The sequence below is a fragment of the Periplaneta americana genome, chromosome 12 (genome assembly GCF_040183065.1).
Source record: "Periplaneta americana isolate PAMFEO1 chromosome 12, P.americana_PAMFEO1_priV1, whole genome shotgun sequence".
In the NCBI taxonomy this organism is placed as follows: Eukaryota; Metazoa; Arthropoda; class Insecta; order Blattodea; family Blattidae; genus Periplaneta; species Periplaneta americana.
In genome coordinates this window covers 162872657-162898100 of record NC_091128.1, presented here as the reverse complement: position 1 = coordinate 162898100, position 25444 = coordinate 162872657, and the positions used below count along the sequence as shown (strand labels likewise).

The 25444-nt window shown below is 35.8% G+C and overlaps 1 protein-coding gene across 13 annotated transcripts in view; it reads right to left on the bottom strand.

Moving 5' to 3' along the window:
* Piezo (piezo type mechanosensitive ion channel component) overlaps positions 1 to 25444 on the bottom strand; it is a 303168-nt gene that overhangs the window by 254355 nt on the left and 23369 nt on the right. For all 13 annotated transcript variants that reach the window (XM_069842458.1, XM_069842460.1, XM_069842464.1 and 10 more), the window contains exon 2: positions 15235 to 15317. In XM_069842458.1, the coding sequence (XP_069698559.1) occupies positions 15235 to 15298 (64 nt within the window). In that variant the 5' untranslated portion in view covers positions 15299 to 15317. The remainder of the gene's footprint in view (positions 1 to 15234; positions 15318 to 25444) is intronic.

The following is a 25444-nucleotide window of genomic DNA, read 5'->3' as shown; positions in this document are numbered from 1 at the left end:
TGTGGAATTTCCCCAGAATATTATTCCAAAGCTCATTACCGAGTGGAAGTATGCAAAGTATATTGTTTTTAAGGTATTGATATTTACTACCTTTTGCATAGTTCTAATAGCAAAACAAGCTGAATTTAGTTTAGGGGTAATTTCTTTAATATGACTTTTCCAATTTAACACATTATCGATTTTTAAGCCAAGAAATTTGGTTGTCATTGTTTCTAATAGGGCTCTGTTGTTAATTATTGCGCTAGAAGTTTGCGAGGTTGAATTTGCACAGGATTTAAATTGAATTATGTTAGTTTTGTTACAATTTAATACCAATTTATTGACTGAGAACCAGTCACATATTTTGAAGAGAATTTCCTCTGTTGAAGATTGGAATGTGTTGGAGTTATTGGCTGTAATTACTATACTTGTGTCATCTGCAAATAATATGGGATGACCTATATCTTTTATTAGGGGGGCAAGATCATTTATAAATACTAGAAAAAGTAGGGGACCTAATATTGATCCTTGAGGAATTCCATTATTAATAGTTCCCCATGTCGGTGCAGATTTCATAGTTGTATAGATTTCAACTTTCTGTTTCCTATCTATGAGATATGAGTGGAACCATCGGTGTGCAACACCTTTAATTCCATAATAATCTAATTTATCTAGCAGCATTTTATGATTTATACAGTCAAATGCTTTGGATAAATCACAGAAAATCCCTCCAACTTGTAATTTTTTATTAACTGCCTCCAGAATTTTGTGAGTTAAACTAAATTACATTTGTGGGTAAATGAATTTTGTCCACTCGTGGATAAAGTCACTTGTATAATAAAAACGTTTCTTCATTGTAAAAACGTATGAAATGCGTATTTATTATAAATACAACTTACGTAACGCTTCGTGCAATGTGAAAGGATCCGCGCTGTTGCCATAAAATTAAGTTTTCGCATTGCAAAAATTCCAGACAAAAATATAGGCGTTAGCTTAACGGAAAGGTCAAAGGGCTTATTCCTTGAAAGCAGATGATTATCAGATTGCTCATTGGTGAACACGACCGCGCAACTCAACACGGAGTTCTCTACAAAAAGCAAGCGGAGGACACTTTACTTATCATTATAGTGTATTAGTCATCCTGGAGCTTCCAAACGACTCTGCACAGTTTATAACATTAAAATGAATAATACTCGTCATGCATGAGATTCCTTTCGCCCACTCTTTCCTGCTTACAGTGCCACAGGTGCAAACTGCACTGTACCTCCATGCGTATAGGTGCTTAAGTACTCAGGAACTTGTACCCTAGCAGCATACATATTATTTTAATGTTATCGCGAAAAAGAAGCCATTTTAGTAAGTTCGCGTAATACCAGGAGCAGACAAAGCGCTGATGTAAGGTTACTACAAAGTTTTATGTACGAAGTTCACCTTCCGTTCGAACAGCGGCTTCTAGGCCCTCAGTCTTACTAATAAACCGTGTATAGTTTTTATACGAGACTTATGCAGAGTTGAGACAGAAAATGTTACTAATAAACCGTGAATAAGCTATGGACGTATAAACAGGCTGTAACTATACAATGGGAATTGCTTTGCAGTAGTTATATACACGAAACCCCTTGTTTAAGCGTTGTATATAGCGAAAAAATGGCCGCCCCTCTAACAGCTGTTCGTATCGACTGTCATTTATGATGATGGTTACCTTGTAACCACAGAAGAACAAACCAAAGATCATAGAATTATTAGAATAATATTGCTGTAGCTTGTACTCTTTGATCAAAATGTAGTGTGGTAATCGATTAGAGCCATTGTACTATCGATATTTAACACGCCACACTAGAGAGCTCTACCGGATGCACTAGAGAACCTCAGATATTCTATTACCTTTCGTAACGAAATAATGACGAAACTATGACGTAGATGTGTAACAGTTATACTGTTATACACGACGTTTGTAGTGATTATTAGTAAGGAATTTACACACGACTTATAAACGAGCTACTCATTGTATAAGTATAAGACAAATAAACGTCTGTATATAGGGTTTTTATTAGTAAGACCGCCTATGTATAGTGAATAGGGATCGGAGTTTTAGGATCGGTATTAGAAGCTAATATACCAACTACACGTAGATCGGAATATCGTCTCTTTATACATGTAATTCCAACAATATATATTTTTTATTTTATTGGGTTATTTTACGACGCTGTATCAACATCTAGGTTATTTAGCGTCTAAATGAAATGAAGGTGATAATGCCGGTGAAATGAGTCCGGGGTCCAGCACCGAAAGTTGCCCAGCATTTGCTCGTATTGGGTTGAGGGAAAACCCCGGAAAAAACCTCAACCAGGTAACTTGCCCTGACCGGGATTCGAACCCGGGCCACCTGGTTTCGCGGCCAGACGTGCTGACCATTACTCCACAGGTGTGGACTCCAACAATAAACCATGACTTATTGTTTGTTTAGTCAACTATCCGAAGACAGGATTGGACCTCATGATACCAATAAGGCATCACTCATGAGGTAACTATACCCTGAGATAATGGGATAGGGTGGTCAGTTCATTTCCCCCTCCATTGTATACATCGCTGACTAGTAACCTATTACACAGCCATTCCATAAAATAAAGGAATTTTTACTTGAAAAAAAAAGTTAAGTCTACGTATTAGTCTAATTGAACCTCGTAAATTACTATAATAATAATAATAATAATAATAATAATAATAATAATAATAATAATAATAATAATAATAATAATAACAATAATAATAACAATAACAATAATAACTATAATAATAATAATAATAATAATAATAATAATAATAATAATAATAATAATAATAATAATAATAATAATAATAATAATAATAATGGTAATATTTTGATGTTTCAGCACTTTAAAAAATTTTGTTTTGATGTATAAATTTGAATAGTTTATGTGTCAATTCAACATTGTTGTGTACTATGTGGTGCAAAGAGATCAGTTGCCTCCATATTGTCAGCACCTAAAGTTTTTAATAAAAGGGGTCATTTACTATTTACAAAAGAGCTATAAGTAAGTTTTGTTGAAATACAAAGAGGAAAATAAATTCAGAATTAAACTTTGCCTTTTTTGTCCCACCCGTAACACCGCCAGCAACTTTATTTAGTTGTTTTGCTAAGTGAATATATATTTTAAGGAACTTGGAAACATTTTTCATTTTTTAAATTTCTATTTCTTCATCAATATCGATATTAAAATTCTATTAATAAAAGAAGAATAGGAAATGTTTGATTTAACATTTATGACAAAAATGTGTTTCCAATTTTTGTCCTAACAAACCCTAAAAATATTATTTCAAATACTTTAAAAAGTTTAAACAACATCCATTATGTAGGGTAATATACTTCATTTGCAGAATTCAAACATGAAAAGTTGCATTGGATTATCGAAAGTAATATAGCAATTCGAAGTTAAAAAACTGAGTAAGATTGTCCCACCCGTATGTATAGCTGTACACTATACCAGACTTCAGATGTATACAAACAATAAATTGTTCTTCCTCTGACATATCATCAAGTGAGATGTACTGCCTGATAATAGATGCAAGCTTATCATCCAGGACCTCAATCAGACCTACTTATTAATTAATAAATGAATAACGCATTTTGATGCTTGTTTATTTCGTAAGTACGTAGAGGCATTTAAGTTCTGACGCCTGGTTACCAAGCATCTGCTCCAGCACGATCAGTCCATCGGTTGAGGAAAATGAAACATCATGCGCCAATGCGCTGGACAACCATCGTGCTGGTGCGTCATCTCACCTTTAGACGTAAGCCTACATCCTCAAACAAGAGATGGAGCGTTTCTGGAAAAAGTGGAGGTATGTGCAGTAAAATGAAGATGAGATTAAGAGCTGATACGGAAACAAGCTTACCAACTAACTATTGATAACTACAATTCCCAACTCAAAAATTAGTTCTTTAATTTCACGCATTACGCCGACAACTTTGTCGCCGCGTAGCGGGATAAGAAGTCGTCCAAGCCATGTTTCCTGACAGAAACCGTTTGCTTTGACCTACGCAACTACCTCTCTAGAGTCGACCTGGTTGGCAAGTTGGTATAGCGCTGGCCTTCTATGCCCAAGGTTGCGGGTTCGATCCCGGGCCAGGTCGATGGCATTTAAGCGTGCTTAAATGCGACAGGCTTATGTCAGTAGATTTACTGGCATGTAAAAGAACTCCTGCGGGACAAAATTCCGGCACATCCGGCGACGCTGATATAACCTCTGCAGTTGCGAGCGTCGTTAAATAAAACATAACATTTAAAATTTTAACAACACCTCTCTAGCTTGTGTATTGGACTCTGAAACACCCTGTATGTAGGAAACAAAATCGTGAAAAAAGTCTCAGCCGATTTTGAGAGCACTACCATTTTTTTTTTTCACTTAAAATGAAGAAAAACCTGTCGAAAAGTCTAGGAAAAATCGAAAATCGCTATAGGCCTACAGAGGACGGACAGACACTATGCCGAAAAACCACTTTTTCCTCAACAGGAAAACGAACATTTCCGTAAAAACCTCGAAATATCTACTCGTAGGTACTAGGGTTTATGCTTATGACGAGAAAATAAAGATGTTGAGCTTTACTATGCCCATCGAAACTGTAAAGTCCTGTCGAACCGACATATTAAGTTTAATCGAAGTCGGGCCATCGATTTGGAACTATTAACGACACGCACACGAACAGTGACGGTGATGTTCAACGTGGCTCCGATAATCTGTTTGGCCTTGCAACTCTTCGACAATTAGAGCAGGCGGAAATTCATTATCGTTATGTTGGTGTTGCAACGCCCGAGACAGGTCGTTTTATATTGCGAAGTCCCAATGATATATATCCATGTACTAGGTGTGACGATTTGTTCCGAAAGTAGTTATGCTGAAGATTCATCGTTACTTGAACGTGTCGCTCTCGACTATATATGATCCAGCGAACTTCGGACGCAGTGACCGTTAACACGATCCAGAAGAACTAGGAAGATGGAGAGCAGAAGCCTATTCGTAAAGATTGCATGATTATTCCTTGGGTCTACGATACGGAATACGTCATGGTTTTAATCAACACTTAAAAATCTAAATATTGAACTTAATTCAAGCACATGATGAAAGATGAGTGGAACAGAGAAAAATTCTCTCCGGCACCGGTATTTGAACCCGGGTTTTCAGCTCTACATGCTGACGGTCTATCCACTAACAAGGAGAGGACATGCTCTGTACATCACCGAATGAAATAAGATTGTGTGAGATGAAAGTACAAGACGTACTGTTTAAAGTCATACCTGGTATGGGTGGCCAATGACCCCTCGTTTTGGAAATATTGGCTATTGTTTGTGACATACTTCCGTTAGGTGCCTAATAGGGAAGCATTAGACTGTGTAACAGCGTAGCCCATATGGTTGGATGCTGAGTTGTTATCCAGGCAACCTGAGTTCGAATCTTAACTGGAACTATTTTTTTTTCTTTTAATAATGATTAATATTGTGATCACAGTTATCTATTTACATACCTATATCATATTTCTCAATGTATTGAATGCTTCATCATATTTTGAACAAATTACTAATTAACTAACATTGTATTGTAAAGGATAAACAATGAAATACTGCTCACGCAGGAAGGTAAGATGTGTCACTGGTGTCTGTTCTATTTCTGTAGCAGCTATTCCATTTCATTTTGTACCCGATTCATTATGATGTCATAAAAACACACAAACATACATATTTCCTGCACTATGGACAGCAAATGAAAGAAGGTTGTCCACAGTCACACACATTTTTCCGCACTTCTGCTGCGAAACAGACATCCTTCACATTCACAAACACTTCTCGTTAGTTTATCAATTTTGATGCATACCACGCATATTTCAACATGGCTTTGAATATAGGAACTGAAAACTAAAAGTGAATTAAAATAATAATAATAATAATAATAATAATAATAATAATAATAATAATAATAATAATATCAAGCTTTAAAAAATGAGAAGGCATTAGGATTCGAACTCGGGTTGCCTGGATGACAACTAAGCATTCAACCACATGAGCTACGCCGTTACACAGCCTAATGCTTCCCTATTAGGCACCTAACGGAAGTATGTCATAAACAATAGCCAATATTTCCAAAATGAGGGGTCATTGACCACCCATATCAGGTATGACTTTAAACAGTGTGTCTTGTACTTTCATGTCACAAAATCTGATTTAATTTGGTGATATACAGAGCATGTCCTCTCCTTATAAGCCACACCGGATTCCCATCCCGATGTCGGATCGAAACCTCTCAGTTTAAGTTCCACCTCTTGGGTTCCCTCTAGTGGCCTACCCTCCTGCACTGCGTCATAGATGTATGACAGTGGCACAATGTCCACATGTCTGGGGTTGACTCCTTATGAGTGACTAAGTGGTCGGGATCCGACGCAATAAGCGCCGTCTTAAATCACAAAGTGATTTTTCGCATATCATATATGTACTTCGGTACATCATAATAATATATTAATTCAAGCACACAAACCACTCGACCGCAGGCGAAGATGTTTCAACTTCCAAAGTCTACAGCACAAGTCTGGCACGCATCACACGCCAAATTGGACTTTGTAGCCTTGGGAATGCAATTCCAGTATAGTAGCCAGACACTTGCTTAGCGCGTGGTTGTGAACTATGTACGAGTAAACAGCCGACTACGGGCCTGATTTAGTTTGCGTATCCACAGAACTTTGGCTGGCTAGCTGGCTTTCCGGACCCACGCATGTCTCAACATTAACCCACTATATGACAGAGGTGTCATTCGCGAATTCGATGCTGACAGATGGGTCATCCTGTCTCAATCACGACAGCACCAGGTCCCATCCCCAGACGAGTATTTGACACAGGGTTCGAATCTTGAAGAGGGAAGAAATTTTCTCATGAAATTTCGGCCAGTGTATGGAACCGGTGTATCGTGATGAATTTAGGGAGCTAGAGTAAACGCAAGAAGAGCTTGCCACGGAAAGCTGCGCGAACTTTCGGAAAAGTTAGGGTGCACTCGACCTCGCTTCGATTCGATTGGCAAACTGTCGTCAGTTCTCAGTCGTCTGCTGGCTTGATGTTTCGAGTGAGATTTATCACAGCACATGTAACGTAACCTAAACCTAGTTGCAGAGTTACTAATAACATAACATTGTAGAAAATACAGAAGCACGAATTCTTTTACATATAAAATCACTGAATGAAATTACAAAGATGTTATAAGAAATATGTCATCGTGTAATAATTGATATTTGACATTGTAATAAAATACTAATAACTAATACTATGTGATTTTATTAAAATGTTCCGATAACTAGCGTGGTACTATGGTCGATTTATTTTAATCTGTATATACTCCTTACGTTACGAGCGGAGTCTGTTTCGTTTTTCATACATTTATAAACGTTATAAATAATTCCCTAGTTTGAATGTGTAACATTTCATTAGCACTTCCTAATTTAGAGCCAACGGGGGACATTATTAAGTACATCGAATGTTATACAGAACTCTGTTATTTTACAAACACACTTTGAACTCTATAAAAATCCTGATTATGAGGGATAAAACGCAGAATATGTAACTCATACGTTGGCTTCTACCCGCTCTGCACAATACATTTCACGATACGAACAGCTCAAGACCGCGCTTTCGAATGCGCCCTGTAATCAGCATTAGGTGATTCATAGCAGCCCTGTAACGAGCATGACGGCACGAGGACCGAATATCGTTCTTTGCGCATCAGTCAAATGGGCAAGCTTTCTTTGCGCTTCCTCTACAGTACAAGAGGTAGTCGAAATCACGCTCCTCTGACGAGTTCAACCTGAACCCCAGGACTAAGCCAGGGCGAATTTGTGATGCACAAGAATGGTGCCGAGAACAGAATTTCTCGAGGCACTTCCACTTTCCTTTGATAATTCTACAATTTCCTATAGCTTATAACCAGGGAAAGGATTTATATGTAAATACATATTTACTTATAAAGCTAATATAATTTATATTTTGCATTATCTTTATGTTTCACAATGTGTAGGGTTGAAAAATCCTACTTTTATTTTCCATATTTTTCCATATTTTAGAGTTTAGTACATATTTTCGTTAATTTCCATATATTTTCCATATTTCATATAAAACAGTCCATATTATATTAGGTTTAACAATAAAACAAAACAAAATTCCATTAACTTTTAAAAATACATTTCAACAATAGAGATTTAAACACATGTTCAGTAATCCCTTTAACATCAGAGTTATTTGAAAATTAGCAGTCCTATCAACAATGGGAAAGTAAGTTACAAAACTGTATTAATTTAATTTAAAATTTTTAACAGACTTCAGTTGTGCAGCTCAACAGTTAAATGCCAGTCAGAGTACACATAGGTTCAGTTTTGTAAATCATACTATAAAGACGGTAAATATGCCAAAAGTACGTCATTCAGTCAATTTAAAATCAAAACTAACAAGTTACATTTCAGAATTTAAAGAAGATGGTTTATCAACTGACAATAAAATATTATTTTGTAATTTGTGTCAGTGTGCAGTATCATCTACACAAAAGTTCCTGGTGCAACAACACATTACAACTAGTAAACATCAGGCCAACAAACAACTAAATTCCAAGCAGAGACAATTGTTTTTAACACAACCAACAACATCGAATGTAAGATCTGAGTTTAACATCGACCTGTGCCGTTCTCTCATCTCTGCTGATATTCCTCTCTACAAACTAAAGAATAAGGTCTTCAGGGAATTCCTTGAAAAATATACTCAACATACAATCCCGGATGAGTCAACACTTAGGAAGACGTATGCTCCATCCATCTACGATGAGACAATACAGAAGATAAGAGATGAAATTAAAGATAGTTCAATTTGGGTTTCCATTGATGAGACTCCCGACAAAGAAGGTAGACTTGTTGGTAATGTAGTTATCGGTTTGTTAAGTGAACAATATTCTGAACGAATTCTTTTACATTGTGATGTTCTAGAAAAGTGCAATAACAAAACTATAGTTAAACTGTTCAACGAAGCTATGGGTATCCTGTGGCCAAAGGGTATTATGTACGATAATGTGTTATTCTTTATTAGCGATGCTGCCCCTTATATGGTCAAAGCTGGACAAGCATTATCTGTTGTATATCCTAAATTGACTCATTTTACTTGTGTGGCGCATGCATTTCATCGTGTGGCAGAAGTGGTCAGAGACAATTTCCCTAAAGTAGATTTGTTGATTTCATCAGTGAAAAAAGTATTTCTCAAAGCTCCCAGTAGAGTTAACGTGTTGAAAGAAATGTACCCTGAAATTCCATTGCCACCAAAGCCAATTTTAACTAGATGGGGTACATGGCTAGAAGCAGTTGAATATTATGCCGAACATATAGACTCTATTAACAATGTTCTCCTTGCATTGGACTCTGAAGATGCAGTCTCAATTGATACTGCGAAAACAGTTACCTGTGACATAAGTGTGAAGAATGACTTAGCTCACATTCAGCATACATTTTCATGCATCATAAAAACGCTCAAAAGTCTCCAAAATAGGCACCTTTCACTATCTGAAAGTTTTGAAATTATAAATAGTACTGTGGAACAACTGAATCGTGGTAGAGGTAAAGTTGCAGATGCAGTAAGAGCTAAGGTGGACACTGTACTTTCAAAAAACCCTGGATATGAAGAACTACAAAAGGTTGTTGCTGTGATGAGTGGTGAATCAACAGTGAAGATTAACTTGGACTTATCCCCAGCAGACATTGTGAAATTGAATTATGTACCAGTTACTTCTTGTGACGTCGAACGCTCTTTTAGTCAGTATAAATCTATCCTCAGAGACAATAGAAGAAGATTCACTTTTCAGCACTTGAAAGAAATGTTTGTAACCTATTGTTATGGTAACAGACAATAAAAATTGTGTTTTGTTGAAACTACATTGGAAGATAAGGTACGTCCATTATATTTTTTGTTTAGTTTGATTAAAATGTACCAATATTTAACGTACATAGTCATTTTTTTATAATTTTAAGTCCATATTTAATTCCATATTTTGGTAAAAATCCATATTTAATTCCATATTTTGGTAAAAATAACTACATATATATTTACATATTTCATATATTTTTAGTCCATATAAATCCGTTCCCTGCTTATAACCAGGGAAAGGGATTTGGAGTATTATAAAGAATGGTGAAACGTAGTATAGATATTCGTAGCTCAGTGACTGTCAAGCGAGCTGCGTCACAGAGCATGGATGAGTACAGTCCACTTCATACAAACTTACACGCAACGTGCTGTAAACGTATTTCAGAATAAACATATGGAATAGTTTAATGACATATAGTGGCATGCATACATACATAATCTGCATTTTATCTTGAACTACATGCATTTTTCTTGGCAACGCACAAGACACCAATAAACAACATTACAAATATACATAATTAAATATCAATCTCTGCGTCCTCGCGTGTGAGTGGAAATGTTGATGCCTGATAGACAGTTGTCTTCTGCATGGAACTCGCCTCTGAATATGTATGTTTTTCTGTCAGGAGCGTGTTAAATTAAATACCCTTATTTACAATATCATGAAATATGATAGTATGTATACAACGTACAGTATACTATAGTATTTACAATATATACAGTATACTACAATATTTACAACATAGCCTAATACAGTATCATTAAATGTTGAACAAAATGTAGAACCAAACAACATTGCATTTTCAATCAATGCTATGTTTTGGTGATGAAACAGTTATTTCTGTTATGCCTTGTTATAATAAATTGTAAATATCATTGTCAAATTTTCAAAAGACAACTTTGCTCTATTGCAAGGAGGGAAAATTTTTAACATGGAAAAACTCCGCTCTACATCTGCAGAAACAATTGGAGAGTACTTGAAACAAGATACGTCAATTATATTCACATGTTGAATGACGTCTTTGTTAGTACATCTGAAATCCGACTAAGAACACCGTACCCATAATTTTTAATCAAAACTCTGTTCATTTTTTCACCAACACGCTTTCCTACTTCACCTTCTACTGCACTCAGTTCATTTACAATAGTCCTCATAATATTTATTTGCTCAACTAGTTCTACTTCTGACTTTCCTAATTGAATAATGGCATCCGGTAAATATAAAAAAATTGACTAATATCCGCGACTTCTTTCTCGATTGTTCTTTCATTTAGCAGTTCCTGGTATATTTGAATAGCAGCGGCATCATCGGGATCGAAAGACTAGACCTCTTTCTTCACAGATTGGAGGTAATGTGCGTAATAATTGCAAGCTTCTAACCGTGACCCCTATCTCGTAAGAACTGGACATGGGGGGAAGCGACAATTTAGGGAATTTATTCCTGAATTTTGATACTCGATCTGGAGCTTTTACAAATATTTTTTCATATTTGAAATTAATCTGTCGACTTTAGGGTAGTTTAACCTCACTTCCTCTGCAACCCTGTACACTTCACTACTCTGAACTGCAAATCTGCACGTTGAGGTTCTTATGCGACAACTGTCCCGTTCACCTGTTGTTGACTTGCAGAGAGCCCCGAGTATGGCATGGAGGGGAGGACTTGGTATAAAGAGTTGTAAACAAATGACTGTGTAGATGCCAATACTAGCTTTTATTGCTCCATATTCCGTTCCCTACTTATAACATATTTCTATCACTGGTGCAACAGAAACGGACATGCGCTCTATGTGACAATGCTGACTCCTGCAGTCAGGCATCAACTCTGCCTGCAGACGCGCTGACTACAATACGTAGCCATGAAGAATACAATGATGATTCTTTTGTATATAGTATACTACTTGGAGAATGCAGACGTGACGCAAACGAAGCTTCCGCGATATCTCGATGGGCAGAACAGACAGAGTGTCAGACGCAGAACCTCCAGAGTTCGGATACGTGATTGCAACCGTGTCTGGCATCTATTCCGTGGATAATGCGTCGCAGCTAGCTTCCAGGGTCGAATCTACCGTAGAGTAAGCATGCCAACCGATCAACGGCCGAATACCAATTGAAGAGTTAGATGTTAAATCCTCTGTAACTTTTTTTTTTTTTTTTTTTTTGGGCTAGGTCTACATAAAATTGTCAGTTTTGAAGAGACAGGAGGGAAAATGTACTGCTAAAAATTACAACTTCCTAGAATTTCCGCCAAGACTCCAACATTTTATATCTACGGAATAAAACCTTATGAAATTATTAATAGTTTTATGCAATGCAATAATGATTCATTGATCTTAATCACGATGGAGCAGAATTCTTTAAGGAACGTATAATGTGCATTTTGGCTGTACGCCTTCAAATGAAAACAAATACATTTATGAATAGCAAAAGTGTAACTGAATTGTCTTGAAGCATGAACAGTAATAAAAACTATGTTCAAAATTTCTACCGCACAGTAGTGGTTTCAGCAGTGATGTCTTTTGAAAAAGTGACAGTTTTATTTATACCATATGATTCACAATGTGTCAATAGATTCTGAACACGACTTACAAGGCAAGGTCGCCAAAGGAAATACATCCGTATTCATGAAACACACACATTCCAACACGCTCAGGGTATCTGTTGTACACCATCAGTCCATTTTGAAAAGAGTGATTTTTAAATTGGTTCCGCCGTGAGCATTCTCGAGTAACAAACATTTCATGATAAGTTTCAGGCGGAAGTTGATAGAAAAAGAAGTCCAGGTAAATTAAATTATATGACGCAAAGGTTACAGAGTTATTGCCACGAAAAAATTGCGACCTCTATAGCCTTTTAGATAATAGGCCTACACTACTTACACAAGGCCTTACAAGGGGGGGGGGTTTAAACCCCTTCTATTTTGAAATAAATTAGAAAGTGAAGTAGTGTAATGTTTCAATCAGACATCATACAATACGGAGATATACATACTATTTGAAATCATGATATTGCAATTAATAAGCTGTTTATTTAAAAGTGTAAACTACCTACTTTATAAAAAAAAAATAATTTTTGCCCTTCAAATTATCCCCCTTTTAAAAATCCTGCGCAAGACCTGCACCTAAATTTCGGCAGTTTTCTTAATTTGCAGCGATAGGTCAGTGTTTAAGTTTACTGATAATGGAAAGACACAAATTTGAGAACCATTTAATATATGTCCTTTTCTTTTTGACGTAGAATACGCGCCGAGCATGGACACCCGTTCCGGGATTTGTAGTTTAATATGGCAGAATTTCAAATGCAGACTGTAACAACACTATGATCCACAGCCGAATGACGTCATTAGTAGTTAGGCAATGAGCCAATGCAACTTGTGCGACCATATCCAATGATGGCATTTTCCCTCGCATAGAGCACGAGGGCGAAGAATTTGCGTTTAAATTAGCCGTGTCGCGAGGCTTCTCTCAGTAATATCTCGGCATAAAGAGCAGCTACAGATCTGATTTGATTTGTAGTCGCGAGTTCTGCAATATTAAAGTGATAATAGACACGTGCGATACACTTTGAGTGAACTATGGTGTATAATTTGTGAGCCGAGACTAAATTTCAGATTGTCGCTTCATATGAAGAGAAAATATGTAACTTCTCTTATCATACTTTTCATTTGCAAACCAGAACAAAAATAAAACTTCAAACCAACACAACTGTAGTCATATTCCTGAAACTGGGTGACTTATTCTACATCCCGATGTATCACTGAACAGCGCAATTTTTTTTAATTATCTAGTCTATGAATATTTTCAAAATTACTGTTATAACTTATTAGTAGAGAGCGGAATTTTAGGTCCTAAAATGTGGCATTTTAGGCGCCTAAATTAGGCTCTTAAACTCCTTTATTTAGGCTCTATAAAATAAAAAATAGGTTTTTTTGTTAAAGAATGTCGCTAATACAAGATTCAACATTTATTTAATGCAAAATTCTAGGATTAAAAGAAACTTCCACACATTTCACATTTTACAAAGGTACACATGCATACACAAAATGAAGACATTCTGTCTTTAAGTTAGTGTTTTTCATTCACCGATCACATTTCCATAGTTTACTTCACGGTAGATGATCAGCACCTATTGTGGCTATTGTGTCGCTCACTGCTGTACTTACAAATGGTGAGAAAAAAGGAAGGGGTTGTTATCTGTCTTGGAATGTAAGAGAATGCTTATTCGGGTATAACCCAGAGAGTTTGTGTTAAATTGCTGACAGATAGAGGAAGATGCAATAACAAAAAAAAAAAACATAATAATAATAATAATAATAATAATAATAATAATAATAATAATTTGTGCCGCAGGAGTTCTCTTACATGTCAGTAAATCTACTGACATGAGCTTGTCGCATTTAAGCACACTTAAATGCCATTGACGTGGGCCGGGATCGAACCCGCAACCTCGAGCACAGCGCTATACCGACTACGCTACCCAGGTCGACTGAAAGTTAGAATTCTAGGATTGAAAGATTGTAAGAATGAGAAGGGGTGACCCGGACGTACTTCTCTATTGTGTCGTTCACTGCTAGGAAGGAGTTGCTGTTATCCGTCTTGTAATGTAAACGGTACAGGATGTTAAGAAAAACAGTAAACAGTTACGAAAAATGATGGAAATATTAAAAAAAAAAACTTAAAAATAGGCACTAACATCGAAATAGGCATTTTAGGCACTATAAAACCCCTTTATTTATACCTATATATCCATGAAAAATGTATTTTTTTTTTAATTTTATTGGGTTATTTTACGACGCTGTATCAACATCTAGGTTATTTAGCGTCTGAATGAAATGAAGGTGATAATGCCGGTGAAATGAGTCCGGGGTCCAGCACCGAAAGTTACCCAGCATATGCTCGTATTGGGTTGAGGGAAAACCCCGGAAAAAACCTCAACCAGGTAACTTGCCCCGACCGGGATTCGAACCCGGGCCACCTGGTTTCGCGGCCAGATGCGCTGACCGTTACTCCACAGGTGTGGACTGAAAAATGTAAATACTAAATCTCAAACCTGTATGTATCAAGGAAAAAATAGGTTTTTGCCTAAATTCCGCTCTCTACTTATTAGTTAAGGACGTGTTTCTCATCTAAAATAATAGAAAGAATCTTTGTTTGCGAATAATCGCACCATATTAACAGAGCACCATGTGCTTACCTTCGCTGCAAGTTTTAACAACGCTCAATTCTTCCTAGAGAACATCTCTGACTGGCACATTCAGATTGATACATGCTACTAGGATGTACTTGAATTAATTTGTACTCACTGAGGGAAAGACTGAGAGGCAGCAGTACCCGCATGAGGCACATGCAGCCGAAGTAGTTGGCCATCTTGACGGAGTGGTACCACCTGCAACACAAAGGACAGTCAACATGACATCCAATACATTAGAGATATCACGCTTGGATTAATTATTACAGATACCGCGAAGTCCTGGCAGCTTTGGTAACGTCTATTTCTGAGCTCCTTCTACCAACTACCTGCATCGTCTAGCCAATAGGAACTGGATCCATCACTCACCACAAGACAAGTGAAGACGGCGTTGCCATACGGACCCTTTGCTCAGTTGAATCGGATTTTTTAGAAACCCCTTAAGTCACGAAATATAAAGTTTTGGGGAAAAACAAAAAACTGTTTAACAGAAATACCTGAATTAAAGAGAGAGAGAGAGAGAGAGAGAGAGAGAGAGTGTGTGTGTCTTCACATAACATGATTCGCGTTCCACATACTGCGGACAGATGAACTGTGGAGTCAAAGAGACATCAACACAGACATGGAAATACTACACATCCAACCAAAAAGCCAGAAACTAAACACACTAGAACAATATGAAATATACAGACACACAAAAACACACCCCAATGAAATTCTCAACACACAACTCAATTTCAGAACACACTCTTTGACTCCACATTACACCACACGAACACACCCTCACAGGAAACAAAATAAGAGGCGCCAAGACCAGCAACGACCAGTTCTGAAGATGACCCATAATAGGTCGAAACATGTAAACAAGGTACGTTAGAATTTAACACAAGAAAGTCTTATCATACATATTCCGAAGTGATACAGTGTTAAAAGTTGTGTAATCAAGATGTACAATTTTTTAAGTTATTCGATTTTGCTAAGTTTCATAATATTAAAACAATTCTAGAATTTTGTGAAATATTTTCCTTTATTAAACAATTTTTTTAGGTAATTAATTTTGCAAATTCTTATAATTACTGATATAATTATTATAAATCTTCCCGAAAAATTGGATTCGTGATTTCATTTTATGATATCTAAAAAGTATGGTATAAGCAAACAACAAAAGACAGCAATTCGTGAGGAAACTTCAAACATCACAGTCAAAATGTTGCAAAGTGTAATGAGAAGCTTAAAAGGGCGAATACAAGAATATATACACGTTGGTGGAGGGGATTTGAATAATGTCATTTTCAAGAAGTAATGGTTACATGCACGTGGTATTACTATATTTTATATTTTCATAGGCTATAATAAAAGTTAATTTAATACAGTATCTTAAGTTTTATTTCACTATCCAAAAATCTCCCGTTTCATTGGTCCACCCTGTATTACTATGCTTGAAACTGTGTACCATGCATTACTGTCCATACTGCTATAGATGCAATGTTGAATTTGTTTTATACTTTCGACAGTAGCGGCCGGTGATCGAAATCCTCGGTGAGGCCAGATGCAACTAGTTTAAGTGCCTCCGATAGGAAATGTTTATTTATGATATTAATTATTGTTATATTATTAATATCATGATTACTGTATTATTATTATTATTATTATTATTATTATTATTATTATTATTATTATTATTATTATTAGTTTATTATTATTAGCCTACTATTGATGAAAAATAATGTCACTCACCAAATAAGCTGTTATGCTGTGAGTTTCAGTGATTGTTTCAGTGTGATGAAGCATCCCATATTATGTGTTGAAAATCCCCTCCTTTCTGTTCTTTTTATTTTTTTCCCTTGACAGCAACGAACAAGGCCAACAGAGAAGTTTATTTTACACCACATTACCACTTAACCATTTATGTTGCCCATACCAGGATGCAATAGAAACTCGAGTTTTAAGATTATCTGTCAGAAAAATTGTCAGCGATGTCGTAGGTATCTCGGTAGTCTCTCTCTTTATTTAAAACTTCCTTTCTTTCAATATTATTTCTTCTTGAAAAAAGGACACTTTAACAATGAATTAACTGCACCAGCATTATTTCTCGCATTTGTTTCTGTTTATATTTTCCCGAAACACATAACAACATTGGCCCAGATTCACTACTGTACTACGAATTACAATAGTACAACACCCTCGCTTAAGTCATAAACTGAGACATAAGGGGAGGGAATAGTGTGGGTCTCTGCCTGCCAAAGAGCTGGAATTTGTGTTATTTATGACCTATTTAGGAAGACAAGTCACCATTGCTATTCCCACCCCACTCTACCCTTGAGGCCGGCCCATGGATGAGAGGAGTGAAACCTGACCAGACCACGAGGCCAGACGAATTGTGCCTCGGCTACAACGTTTTAAGCGCAAGCTCAAACCCCGCGAAAATACAGGAAATTCAAAAGACAGACCAGGCACGAACGATTATGGCCTCGGGAACAAATTTTACTGCAAAACAGGTCTATATACATCACAACCAGACCCGGCACGAGCGATTCTGGCCTCAGGAGTAAATTTTACTGCAAAACAGGTCTATATACATCACAACCAGACCCGGCACGAGCGATTCTGGCCTCAGGAGTAAATTTTACTGCAAAACAGGTCTATATACATCACAACCAGACCCGGCACGAGCGATTCTGGCCTCAGGAGTAAATTTTACTGCAAAACAGGTCTATATACATCACAACCAGACCCGGCATGAGCGATTCTGGCCTCAGGAGTAAATTTTACTGCAAAACAGGTCTATATACATCACAAAGTTTTAAAATGCTTCTACAGCGATATATGCTTCATTCAAATAACTAATACAATATATAAAAAAACACAAAATTTGATTTCTGTTAAGCCAAGTGACTGAGGCCCGGCCTCACTTGCCTCAGTCAATCAGCTGCCACTGACTTTCGATAGGCTTCGTCATAGCAGTATTAAGGCTGGTTCACAATAAACCGGGAACGAGAACCAGAATGAAAACTAGAAGCAGAGGACGTAAATATGAAAATTTTTGATTCACAATAAACCGAGAACGTAGACTGCTATGCATCGATATGCATGTCAATAACGATATGTAAAGTCGATATTACGCATTCTGATGTTATTTGTGTATAACTGACCAATGGCATTCTCTCATGAGTACAAGGCAGCCAACATAAACACAGGTTAACCAACTTCGAAATTTCAACTGAAACATTTCATTATGTACGGTACTATAAATATGCCCATGCATCTTTATTATCACAACCTATTTTAAGTCTACCACAACGTAAAATAATTAGAAAAGAAGCATTTGTAATAGAACGAAAATGAACACAACAGTCTGTTGTTAAATTGAAGCATGAATATGTAGTGTGTAATACAACCAATACAGTAATAAAATATGATTCACTTACGATCGGTGTTCAAAGATGCAGCTATTGAAAGCCACGTATTCTCCTTGATTTTCTCATCTTTACACGAGGCGCGCCGCTTATCGTAAACGTGAGAATTTTCCTCAACACTTAAAATTAGAATCTCATCAAATAAAACTTGCTCCATGACGCACAGCATAGAACAAAATAATGCATAGGTTATGTCACGATCTCCTTTCTACAAAATATACGACGACAAAATAGCTTTTAGATGGCAATAGAATGAATCTAGTGGGCTGTGATCGGAAACGTGAACGCCAAAGTTGAAACTTGGCCAACTCTCCGTTCCCGATCCCGGGCTCCGGCAAGCTTTTCGTTAATTGTGAATGCTCACATTTAAATGTACACATTTTAACAATTTTACCGTTTTCGTTTTCGTTCCGAGTCTCGTTTCCGGTTTATTGTGAACCAGCCTTTAGTCGTTTTTCGGCTGATACGTGAGGGTTACGTGAATAACCCACGGTTTCTGACAGTTGTGATACAACAATCGACCGATTTATACCCTGAGTCTACTTCGGTACAGTACGTTGTAGCCTAAGGGTGTAATGTTAAGCAAGGTTTTACTCATATTTTATACAAAGAAAAACCAGAATTACATTAGTCAGAAAATCGCCTGGATCTAGAAATCAATTAATTTATACATTAGCATCCATTAGCAAGTTTCGTGCCCCCATCTGGACTAATGGTGACGCTCTGAGCCCCGATGTATCAGAACATAACAAAACATCCTTGTTCCAAAGACCTCAATTACACGAGATTAAGATCTTTTTCGGAAATAGTCCATAAACAAGGCTGTAGTGTTGGGATTAGCAGCCATCATGTGTGAATGCTGCCTTGTGGCAATTTCCTTGAAGACAGTCCATGCGTGGAAACTGGTACAGAGGATTCTTTCTGCCTCGTCGCCGCACTGCTTTGAAATCGCTATTTCCATATGTCAGTGTCACCATGGAGGAAACTTGGAATTATCACCGTATTATTGCGACTACTGGCCAGGCCTTGTATTGAAGAAATGCAACAAATTCAGACGATTCTTAAAGATAAGTTCTTCTTCTTCTTCTTCTAGCATTACAGTTCTGGGTGAGCTTTACTCTGCTTCACGACGCTCCTCCATTTCCCTCGGTCTAATGCAGAGTTCCTCCATCCTCTAACATTCAAAATTCTCAAGTCTGTTTCGACTCCGTCCTTCCAACGGTACGTGGTCTACCTTTTAGTCGCCTTCCCGTCATGCTCGACACTGCCACCGGGTGCTTGCCCACTTGCAGTGTAAATAAATACATACATACATACAAGTAGAGTTCCTCTATAATAATAATTGAATGTAAAAGTTGAGACAATGAGTATAATTCTTCTGATTGGCTGGAACCATTCATGACCTCCATTAACATACACTTAATAAATCGAAGTAAACATATGTAGTCAAAAATAAATTGGGTCAATGAAATAATAAATTCCTCATTATACGTAATATATAAATTCTAACATTCCATTAAAATGAGAGATGAGACATGGCATGGTCTCTGAGCCCATCAACAATTGAAATTATGTAATAATTTTATAGCAATGAAAATTAAAAAAAAAAACAATTCTCATGTGGGAAGTAAAACCATAGACTTATACTGTATATTCTATTAAGATATTAATCAAATTTGATACATAATTTTGTGGTATACTATATTATTTTATAATATAATTTATTATATATAATACATAAAATCTATTATTACAGTTAGTTTGTCACTGGAGAATAAGGAAAACCTGTTAACTTGTATTTACTAGAACCAAAGCCGTTGTAAGTGCTTACTGGATTATGCAACAAGGTAGGCCATGTTTGGATCCTGTGTCTCAACTCTTATATTCAATTATTATCGAGGAACTCTACTCGGAGGATGTCGAGTCATCATCAAACATAAATGCGCTTAGGCATTCGATCTTCTGCCATTCTCTCCACATGCCCAATCCATCTAAAAGATTGTGAAGTCTATGCAATTTACCTATATTGTAAAAACACATGCAGATAGACAAGGACTGATCTATTTTAATAAAGCTAAGATAATTCTGCTGGAAAGAGAAGAGCGAATGGTTCACTTCATTTTTTTTTTTTTTTTAATTTTACAGATAAATTAACTTACTTCAAATTCAAAATTTTACGTTCAGAGGTTATAATTAATTTCTTATTTACTTTTCTATACGGGAATTAGGCCATTTAATTTTCCAAGTTTCATTCCCGGATACAGAATTGTAATTGCGAGCTCAAAATTCTACTTCTGAACAGACTAACTAGTTTACCCTATTTTTATAATTCTACTTCCTGGCAAAAAGAAAAATTCACTGAATGTTTAACAAAGCTCACTTCATTCTTTAAGTTTACTTTCTAACAGAAATATAGTTCATTTTCCAAATTTCACTTTCGTCTGTCGAAATTAACGCAATTTTTCGAATTATTCTTGCATATCGATGGCTAAGAGGTGATATGATGTATCGTCACTATGACTATTATATACATTAACTATATTATTATTATTATTATTATTATTATTATTATTATTATTACAAGGTTGGATAGTTAATATTTTGTCCTCCAGTAGAAGACCTTGCAAAGCAGAAAATATACGTCAACAAATATATATTTGATATTTGATATTTGATATATTTGGTCACAGCACTTCTTTACATGTAATGGTGTACCTCACATTTCTGTATCCGGTGCCACCATTAACACTTACATTAACACATATTTGCAGTACATGTCTACACTACTTCTACCAATTAAACTATGTACTTTTTTTATTATTACTTGTTCAATCACCCTTTCAGTATTTCTCCTACATTTCGTTTGCTATTCTCTATTTGATCATTAATCGTAATATATCTAAATTTATATATGCCTTTCAAACCCCCTTTTTCCTCTAACTACTATTCACTAAGATTTCAATTTCACTTATTCTCTACAAATTATCATATTGAATTATTTGCCTTACTTGTTCTTTGACCTTTTCTCCTATCTGTCTCTTATATTCATTTAACAAATATATATAAACTTAGTCTATTTTAAGAAAAATTAATTTGGAAACAGTTCTTTGATTCACGTGCAAATTTACAGATACGAATTATTTCTTAGCCATCGACATAAAGACGATATCTTCAATTATTTTAAGCATTTTTTAACCTGCTACTTTTGCTAGATCCTACGTAGAGATAATCAAATTAGAGACATCCCTATTTCAAATTTTATTTCTAGGCAAAGAAATAGAATCACTTAATTTTTCAAATCTCATTTCCGAACATATGTAACATTAAATCGATTTTCGAATAGAGGAAATAAGTCACTTTATCAATCATCCAATGTCTAATTCAACTTAAAACTGGATACACAAGAAATATAAACTGCAGTTCTGTAGGATGAGAAAATATAAACATCGGTTCTAGTTGCTGACAATACAGCAAACAGCACGTATAATTTTTATTCGCTTCACTTTTATAAAAATGTAATAAGTATGAGCGCAAATAACTGATACTCCTTTACTCTCGCGACGGTACATTTGACAACTCTGTCATATAGGCACTTTCAGTTAATTATTTGGAAAACTGTCAAGCGCTCATACTGCTGACGTCATGTCCACTTCATTATCATACCTCTAGTACATCCGTCGTCAGATGCTGAGATAATGTTCTCGTTATGTACACGGGCACCGTACTATGCGTTCCTTTATGAACCGTAAACATTCTAACATGACTTTCAGAAGCACATTTCCGCAAACATTTGCTAAAAATACAACGCTTTTATCTGCAGTTCTAATGTTTTAACTTCCACTACACGGGTAAACACACAGTCCCGTAATATAATCGTTTGCGTTAGTCTTTAGGCATTACACAATATTATTTCTGTACTCAATTTTAAATCTCAGCATACTTCCATATGTAATCAGTCACGATAAGCTAAGTGCTGTGACATCACATTCTTCTAGGAAACAAAAGTAAAGTCACGGTGTTTGCCTATAAATGATAGCTTCCCATTTTCTTATCCTGTGTGTCTACAGTACTGAAGACACAGCTCAAAATAAAGTGTTTCAAATGAATGTGAATTCACAAAACGACTTAAGTCCCTAGAAGTAGTTTTGAGAAACTTAAAGAAAACGGTTTTTGGCCTTGCTGAGCCATACATTGTTACGATATAATTTTTTATATGTAAGAGAAATAGTTTTAGTATAAAAATTTATACTTTTGTACTTTTCTTCAGGTCGTAAAAAATGTAATTATCTTCAGGACTTACGTTGTTCTGCAATTTACTTCAATCCTGCATCATAATTATTAGATTACTGACACATAAACATGTTTGTAACTAAATGTATTTATACTAAAATCGTAATAGTACATTATGCAACGAGCCTATAATGGTAGTAATTAAGACGCGAGTATGTTTATGAAACGAGCGCAAGCGAGTTTCATAATTTTCATACGAGCGTCTTAATTACCATTATAGGCAAGTTTCATACGACTTCTAGGAAACAAAAGTAAAATCACGGTGTTTGCCTATAAATGATATAGTTTCCCATTTTCTTATCCTGTGTGTCTACAGTACTGAAGACACAGCTTAAAATAATGTGTTTCAAATTAATGGTGAATTTGCAAAACGACTTAAGTCCCTAGAAGTAGTTTTGAGAAACTTAAAGAAAACTGTTTTTGGCCTTGCTGAGCCATACATTGTTACGATATAATTTTTTATATGTAAGAGAAATAGTTTTAGTATAAAAATTTATACTTTTGTACTTTTCTTCGGGTCGTAAAAAATGTAATTATCTTCAGGACTTACGTTGTTCTGCAATTTACTTCAATCCTGCATCATAATTATTAGCAGGGAAAGGATTTATATGTAAATACATATTTACTTATAAAGCTAATATAATTTATATTTTGCATTATCTTTATGTTTCACAATGTGTAGGGTTGAAAAATCCTACTTTTATTTTCCATATTTTTCCATATTTTAGAGTTTAGTACATATTTTCGTTAATTTCCATATATTTTCCATATTTCATATAAAACAGTCCATATTATATTTAATATTAGGTTTAACAATAAAACAAAACAAAATTCAATTAACTTTTAAAAATACATTTCAACAATAGAGATTTAAACACATGTTCAGTAATCCCTTTAACATCAGAGTTATTTGAAAATTAGCAGTCCTGTCAACAATGGGAAAGTAAGTTACAAAACTGTATTAATTTAATTTAAAATTTTTAACAGACTTCAGTTGTGCAGCTCAACAGTTAAATGCCAGTCAGAGTACACATAGGTTCAGTTTTGTAAATCATACTATAAAGACGGTAAATATGCCAAAAGTACGTCATTCAGTCAATTTAAAATCAAAACTAACAAGTTACATTTCAGAATTTAAAGAAGATGGTTTATCAACTGACAATAAAATATTATTTTGTAATTTGTGTCAGTGTGCAGTATCAGCTACACAAAAGTTCCTGGTGCAACAACACATTACAACTAGTAAACATCAGGCCAACAAACAACTAAATTCCAAGCAGAGACAATTGTTTTTAACACAACCAACAACATCGAATGTAAGATCTGAGTTTAACATCGACCTGTGCCGTTCTCTCATCTCTGCTGATATTCCTCTCTACAAACTAAAGAATAAGGTCTTCAGGGAATTCCTTGAAAAATATACTCAACATACAATCCCGGATGAGTCAACACTTAGGAAGACGTATGCTCCATCCATCTACGATGAGACAATACAGAAGATAAGAGATGAAATTAAAGATAGTTCAATTTGGGTTTCCATTGATGAGACTCCCGACAAAGAAGGTAGACTTGTTGGTAATGTAGTTATCGGTTTGTTAAGTGAACAATATTCTGAACGAATTCTTTTACATTGTGATGTTCTAGAAAAGTGCAATAACAAAACTATAGTTAAACTGTTCAACGAAGCTATGGGTATCCTGTGGCCAAAGGGTATTATGTACGATAATGTGTTATTCTTTATTAGCGATGCTGCCCCTTATATGGTCAAAGCTGGACAAGCATTATCTGTTGTATATCCTAAATTGACTCATTTTACTTGTGTGGCGCATGCATTTCATCGTGTGGCAGAAGTGGTCAGAGACAATTTCCCTAAAGTAGATTTGTTGATTTCATCAGTGAAAAAAGTATTTCTCAAAGCTCCCAGTAGAGTTAACGTGTTGAAAGAAATGTACCCTGAAATTCCATTGCCACCAAAGCCAATTTTAACTAGATGGGGTACATGGCTAGAAGCAGTTGAATATTATGCCGAACATATAGACTCTATTAACAATGTTCTCCTTGCATTGGACTCTGAAGATGCAGTCTCAATTGATACTGCGAAAACAGTTACCTGTGACATAAGTGTGAAGAATGACTTAGCTCACATTCAGCATACATTTTCATGCATCATAAAAACGCTCAAAAGTCTCCAAAATAGGCACCTTTCACTATCTGAAAGTTTTGAAATTATAAATAGTACTGTGGAACAACTGAATCGTGGTAGAGGTAAAGTTGCAGATGCAGTAAGAGCTAAGGTGGACACTGTACTTTCAAAAAACCCTGGATATGAAGAACTACAAAAGGTTGTTGCTGTGATGAGTGGTGAATCAACAGTGAAGATTAACTTGGACTTATCCCCAGCAGACATTGTGAAATTGAATTATGTACCAGTTACTTCTTGTGACGTCGAACGCTCTTTTAGTCAGTATAAATCTATCCTCAGAGACAATAGAAGAAGATTCACTTTTCAGCACTTGAAAGAAATGTTTGTAACCTATTGTTATGGTAACAGACAATAAAAATTGTGTTTTGTTGAAACTACATTGGAAGATAAGGTACGTCCATTATATTTTTTGTTTA